This window comes from Notothenia coriiceps, unplaced genomic scaffold (genome assembly GCF_000735185.1).
Source record: "Notothenia coriiceps isolate Sejong01 unplaced genomic scaffold, NC01 NC01_scaffold00008051, whole genome shotgun sequence".
In the NCBI taxonomy this organism is placed as follows: Eukaryota; Metazoa; Chordata; class Actinopteri; order Perciformes; family Nototheniidae; genus Notothenia; species Notothenia coriiceps.
Window position 1 is genome coordinate 33,617 of NW_011340752.1, and position 6,980 is coordinate 40,596.

The 6,980-nt window shown below is 40.5% G+C and overlaps 1 protein-coding gene across 1 annotated transcript in view; it reads right to left on the reverse strand.

Annotated features, from left to right (window-relative positions):
• Nucleotides 1–6,562, reverse strand: part of tubgcp2 (tubulin gamma complex component 2) — a 10,032-nt gene extending 3,470 nt beyond the window's left edge. Inside the window, exons 1-11 of the mRNA XM_010769952.1 lie at nt 6,439–6,562; nt 5,977–6,137; nt 5,778–5,906; nt 5,220–5,396; nt 4,685–4,844; nt 4,314–4,521; nt 4,028–4,227; nt 3,229–3,418; nt 2,759–2,904; nt 2,488–2,668; nt 1,944–2,124 (exon numbers count right to left, since the gene is read on the reverse strand). Coding sequence (XP_010768254.1) covers nt 1,944–2,124; nt 2,488–2,668; nt 2,759–2,904; nt 3,229–3,418; nt 4,028–4,227; nt 4,314–4,521; nt 4,685–4,844; nt 5,220–5,396; nt 5,778–5,906; nt 5,977–6,126 — 1,722 coding nt within the window. The 5' untranslated portion in view covers nt 6,127–6,137; nt 6,439–6,562. The remainder of the gene's footprint in view (nt 1–1,943; nt 2,125–2,487; nt 2,669–2,758; nt 2,905–3,228; nt 3,419–4,027; nt 4,228–4,313; nt 4,522–4,684; nt 4,845–5,219; nt 5,397–5,777; nt 5,907–5,976; nt 6,138–6,438) is intronic.
• Nucleotides 6,563–6,980: the final 418 nt, after the last annotated feature.

Sequence of the window (6,980 nt, forward strand, 5' to 3'; positions counted from 1 at the left end):
GTCATAACCCACCGGGCGCCTTCCAGAAGTGTTTCAGATGCGGAGCGTCTTGCATGCAGGCTCGCAGTTTTGTTATTGATTTGGGCATCCATATATATATATATATGTGTATATGTTTATATCTTGATATAGGAAATAAGATCTTACTTTATTGTGAAATGCAAGTTTACTGAAAAGTTTTTAATGACTTTCACAAGATGTTAAACTACTGAATGGCTCTGTACTGTACCTACAAGTATTAATTAACTTTAAAACATTAATATGTTAGTTGTTACCTTCCACTCCACAAACTCCAGCGNGAAGCATTTCAAGGTCCTGGAGTGGCCTAGCCAGTCTCCAGATCTCAACCCCATAGAAAATCTTTGGAGGGAGTTGAAAGTCTGTGTTGCCCAGCGACAGCCCCAAAACATCACTGCTCTAGAGGAGATCTGCATGGAGGAATGGGCCAAAATAGCAGCAACAGTGTGTGAAAACCTTGTGAAGACTTACAGAAAACGTTTGACCTCTGTCATTGCCAACAAAGGGTATATAACAAAGTATTGAGATGAACTTTTGTTATTGACCAAATACTTATTTTCCACCATCATTTGCAAATAAATTCTTTAAAAATCAGACAATGTAATTTTCTGGATTTTTTGTTTCTCATAGTTGAGGTATACCTAGGATGAACATTACAGGCCTCTCTCATCTTTTTAAGTGGGAGAACTTGCACAATTGGTGGCTGACTAAATACTTTTTTGCCCCACTGTATGTGTATATCTTGATATAGGAAATAAGATCTTACTTTATTGTGAAATGCAAGTTTACTGAAAAGTTTTTTAATGACTTTCACAAGATGTTAAACTACTGAATGGCTCTGTACTGTACCTACAAGTATTAATTAACTTTAAAACATTAATATGTAGTTGTTACCTTCCACTCCACAAACTCCAGCGATTAAAACCCAGGCCTTGTCCTTTCTGATGTTGTCCTTAGNGCCACTGTGCTCGTTGGGACGTTCAATGCTGCAGAAATTTTTCTGTACCCTTCCCCAGATCTGTGCCTTGATGCAATCCTGTCTCTGAGGTCTACAGACAATTCCCTGGACCTCATGACTTGGTTTGTGCTCTGATGTGCACTGTCAACTGTGGGACCTCATATGGACAGGTGTGTTCCTTTCCAAGTCATGTCCAATCTATTGAATTTACTACAGGTGGACTCCAGTCAAGTTATTGAAACATCTCAAGGATGATCAGTGGAAAAAGGATGCACCTGAGCTCAATTTTCAGTGTCATAGAAAAGGGTGTGAATACTTATTTTTTCAACGTTTTCTATTTGTCATTATGGGGTATTGTGTGTGGAATGTTGAGAACATTTTTTAGAAATAAGGCTGCAACATAACTACATTTAAAAAAAGTTAAGGGGTATGAATACTTTTCGGATGCAATGTAAATGTTACTTTGTGCTAAGGCATACATGTGTCTTTAAAAGGGGAAATATTATGCTATCCCTACTTTTGACAGAAGCAGGTATATGCAAACAAATAGCATCAAAGTGTGTGTTTTTTAAACATTAAATGTGTGAACATTTTCTTATAGAAACAAAACATATGACTATTAAGTATAAACCTAAAATTGGGCTTGATATGTCCCCTTTAAAAACATGCAATAACTACTTATTGTCACTTGGGGGTAGCACAAGCAAGACTTAAAGACAACTCGCATTTTATCCAATAAATCCAATATTATCTCTCTTTTTAAACTCTGTTATTGTTCTCTACTAAATGAGGGGAAATATGTGGCTCTTTAGCTGCTAAATGCTCCACTAAGTTCACCAGCTGGTCTTTTACTGTGTCTGATGTTTGCTGCTGAGCAGGTAGTGAGGCTTTTCAACTACTTAAAAGAAATGTAAACCGCTGCCTGCTCCATAGGACACAGAACTACAGCATGATTATTTGCACCCACCTTGAGGTCGTCTTTGAAGGGGTCGGTGTTGGCGGTGCTCATCCTCAGAGCCAGCTCCAACAGGGCTTCCAGTCGGGGGGGAACAATGTCGTCCACCGGCTTCTTCAGCTCCTCCTCTGTCAGGTCCATGAAGTGCACGAAGAAATCCCCTTTGTCCATCAAGAAGTAGTGCTTGATGGATCTAATGACACAGACACATCGAGTTTTAAAGGAATATCAGTGAATCACTACATCCAAAAGACTTATACCCAAATATGAGTATCTACCATAGACTGGTATCTACAGATGGGTATTCCTTTGTATTCAATGCTATTGAGGTTTTCTAAATTAGCTTTGAATGTCATATTTTTATAAAACCATAAAAATGACTGTCTTTAATTATATATCTTGTCAGTAAGGGAGAGGAAAGCGTGGACTTATATTTAATGGATAGTTATTATTATTAGAAATAAATGCAGATGCTTCCATAAAGGACACTAGGGCTTTTGAGAGACTGAATACTCTCTCTTATCTCCCTTGGTTCCAAATACCACTCAGCATCTACCTGAGGCGTAGCACCAGCTCCTTCTCCTCCATGAGGAAGTCCAGCAGGACCTTGCTGGCGTAGTTGTAAGCTTTCTCTATCTGCTCCACATAGGCCCTCTCCTTCAGGGTGTACAGCACCTCCTTAGCATCAGGACACGTCACATCGCGGCCGCACTCCCGCACCACATTCAGGTATTTCCCTACAAAATGACACAGAAAGAAAATCAATATCTTGTTTAAGAGAGGTATTTTTTTACTGTTTTACATTTGTTTGTTAGTTTGTCTTTTACCTGTGCTTAATATCTTGTCTGCCATTTTCTGTAGAAAGGAAGGAATGCGATGTTGTACGATGGTGTATCTCTGATCCCAATACTTGTCGTTGTAGTCCTCCTGAATCTTCTCTTTCTGCAGCTCGTGCTCCTCCACCATGAACTCACTGTGGGGGAACAAATATAGACAATAGAAGTCAATCAGACTTAAACACGGAGTAGATTCTATCATAGAGGGGCCACTGTAGGTAAAAAAAATATCTTTTATGGGACTGGCAGAGGGACTTTACGAGCTTAAAATTACAAATGTACTCTTTAATCAAGAAAATTGTGTAATCTTTTTACCCATAATTGTTGAAGGAACTTCATCGTCAGAGTTCTTTCTTGGAAAAGTTTGACCCCCTCCCTTGACTCTCAACAACAATGGTCCTAATACCCGTCGTAAAATACAAGTGTAATCTGTTATTTTCGAGCGTCAGTGTAAACTGTACCTGTATGGATCCTTGATGATGCCCCTGTAGGTCCACTTCTCCAGTATTTCAAAGTAGGGCACGCTGGCTGCTTTAGTGAGGTAGAGGCACAGCTCCTGAGCCTGGCTGTCCCCGGTGTAGTTGAAGGTTCGGTCGTGGAGGAGGCTCAGTGTCGCCCCCCCCATACACTCCCCTTTGTCCACCGAGGAAGCTGTGAAATGAGTGGAAGAAAAACAATTTCATATTTTAAAAAGGTACCGGTTTGATTTGTGCAGTTATCTATAGGAAATAACAAAAACATTTCCTAACCAATTCTATCTTCGAACACTAAAGAATCACCCCCCAGGGTATAACACACGTTATTAGTTTGAACTTGTATTGTTTAGAGATGAAATGTTGACATCAACAGCTGAGCTCAAACTGCTGGGTCACACTGAATTAGAGTTACTTTTGTCAGGTATTTTTATTTATTCCTTCTTAGTCCATTGTCAAATGTCCTTGTTAGTTTTTATCATATTTTGTTAACTACATTCTGTTTGCTAAGTTTTAGTTGACTAAAGGTCTGGGTATTTTAGTTGGATCTGGATTAAAAAAACATGACTATTTTAGTTTTGTTTTAGTCGGGCCAGACAAATACATACTTTGTTTTTAAACTAAATTTAATCTTGTCTTTTTTGTCAACAATATTACTTGTTGATAAAGTCACAGTTAGTGTTTATTGACGTTGAAAATAAACTTTAGCAAAACATATTTAGTCGTAGTTTTCATTATTAAAATGAACACTGCCCCAATCAAAGACAAACATTTTGATCAGTCTCACCGATGGAGGCCAGTATTTCCATGGTCCTCATGGTGGGCTGGATGTAGAACCAGAGCTTCTGCAGGGACAGCAGGCCCTGCCGCTGCAGGTGCTCCAGCTGAGTGACCAGGATCAGGTACTCCTTCATCAGGGTCCTCATGGCCGCCGTCAGCGCGTGGTTCACCTGGCCGTACTCAAAGGACGACTTCTCCTCTATGAAGCTGAACGATGAACACAACAGAACCATCTGATAATGTATCCTCAGATTATAAATGTATATGAACAACTGACATATGTATATTCTTACCGTGTTATAGTGGAGTAATACGACGCAACTGGTAATATTCTGTTAACCAGTTCTTTGATGGACATGTCCAGCGTTGAATCCACGATGAAGGAGCGGTTCTGCCTCCCCAGGACAGGCTGAGCTGTGATGTCCCGCCCATCAACACCAACCAGGACAAACAGCAGATCCTCCACCAGAGCTTGTTCCTGAGCAGGCAGGGGCATCGTACCTGAGCGCAGAAAACCAAGGTATAACACCAACAACAAATACAGTATTTTGAAGTAGAACACAACTCATTTCAGGTCGATGATGATCCAGTCAGGTGGATAATGAGCTAGTGTCGGGCTGCACACTGCACGGAGTACAAATTAATTTCCAATGTGTTGGCTTACCGATGGCCACAACTGGATCTCCTGTGGGGCCGGAGCTGGTGATGAAGTCTCCGAGGAGAGCAGGACGGTCGTACACCCAGTTAGGAAACACAGGGTTGGGCAGGGTGGGGTTCTTCTTGTTGTGCTTGTCCCTCAGCATCTTCCGTGTGACTTCAGCAGGCTACAGAAAACACAAATGACAAAGAGAGGCGGATTAATCAAGAGCCGATAAAAGGGCAAAATGTCATTTGAACCTAGTATTGTTATGATTGACTCTCTTGTCATAGGCTTTGAGTCCTGATGGGACCTTAATAATGGCCTAAACAGCAAGTGTGTCGTAAAACAGTAGGTTGACTCTATTGAGGTAGAGGAAGAAAAGCACGCATATACCTCTAGATGGGATTGGAAATAATTGAACCCCTAACATCACTAAACCCACTAAACCCTCCAAGAGAAATCATTTCCATCCAAGTTGACTTCATCTGAATGGCCTGTTCTACATTGTCTTGGGCCAACCTAACCTCAGATCTGATGCATCTGAGTTATAATTGCTCACCAGTGGAGCGTTGGAGCTGGCCGTCACGTTGCCGAGCTTCTTCCGCAGCTCGTCCAGCTCCTGCATGGACATCTTGGTGCTGGTCTGAGGCAGACTGTAGCTGGTGGTCGTGGTTGCCGTGGTGTTTGTGGATGACTCTGACCTCTCTTTGGCATTTTGCTGCAGAAACTGGAGGGTCTACGGAAAATATCATGACATAGCTGTGTGAGACACTGTGATAAGAAAGCTTAACAAATGAGGTCAAACGGAGGTTTATCTCGCTTTTTTAACGTGGTGGAGAATCAACAAATCGAGGCACGTCTATCTCCTATTTACACAAGTCACGAGTTTTTTCTCTTGAAGGTTTGTGATGCAACCTAAAGAGTGTTAACTGTATATTTCCCTTGTCTGTTGACACTACTCCCATTGTTGAGAGGAATTATATAACCATATCAAAATAGGATTAATTCTTTACACCGTGATCACCTAAAATCCATTAAACTAAAGTGTGAAGTAAGTTTATCGGATGTAATAAACAAAGAAAAACAGATAATAAGCTGTTTGTAAACAATGTGTTACCTCTTTATCCTCACAGAGTTTGGACAGCAGGTAGACAAGAGGGTCGAGGTTTCGAACATTTTTGGACTTGAGCTCCTCGTACTTCCTCAAGAAGTCCTCGGGGGTTTTAGAAAACTCAGCTAATTTCACCTGAAAATGATAACAGACAATATAGGAATATATTCACAATTAGCAACTAAACTAAAGCATGTCTGTTCACCTTAGCACTGTGAGAAGACACTGTAGTATTGACATAGGGAGTCCTGTGTTTCTGCAGCAGGTCGATGTAGCCCTCTGCTCCATCACCTCCTCGGACATGGAGCAGGCTCAGCAGCTCGTTCACATCATGGTGGATCCTGAACTCACTCATGGCTCAGTCAGCTGGAATAACACACACTTTACTAAATGAAAAAATAAAAAGAATAGACTATCCCCATATAGAGATGGCTCCTACTGACCAACTTATTTAATTTAACAGATTTAGTCTCAACCAGATATTTTAAATGCGTGCGTGCACCATCTTCTCTTACGAGCTGTGATCCTGAGCTAACAGTCAACAGTTATTTGATGCTAGCTTGGTAACAGCCTCGGGTAAAATAAACCATTAGGATGCTAACTGCGTAGCTAACTTATAAAGCATGAAATATATAATTAATTGAATTGTAATAACAACGTTACTCGCCTTATTACAGGTGTAACCAGAGTCTCAACAAGCACTGTCAGCCGTGTCTGGTTTCAATACAACAGCAAACAAGCACCAAACGCGCCCACAACCAGTCAAATCCTTCTTCTTCCGCTGCTGTAATAGGGGCGGGGATGGCGCCACACTGCCCTCCAAAGGTTTAAAAAAAGAATCATACAACAATGCTTTTATTTCTTATTTTTATAGAACATAAATATAAAGAAAAAACATACCCAAAAAAAACTAAACAGAAAGGGAATTAATTTACAATGATGCAGAAAATTATGTTATCATAAATATAAGCGTAATTGTAAGCTATACTTTCAAATATATGTCCCTTTCTGTCATTTATGATTAAAACATTATCCCCCCCCCCTCACCCGCCGGTGGCTTGAACGGCGAGGTTTCCAATTCTTTTTTTCTTTCCAGTATGTTCGTTAGAAAATAAAGATAACAAATATCCTTGTATTTATATTCTCTTTTCTTGTATGGCGTTTTTTTTGATTTGTCTCTTCCCCCTTCAATTAAATGTTACTCGGTCT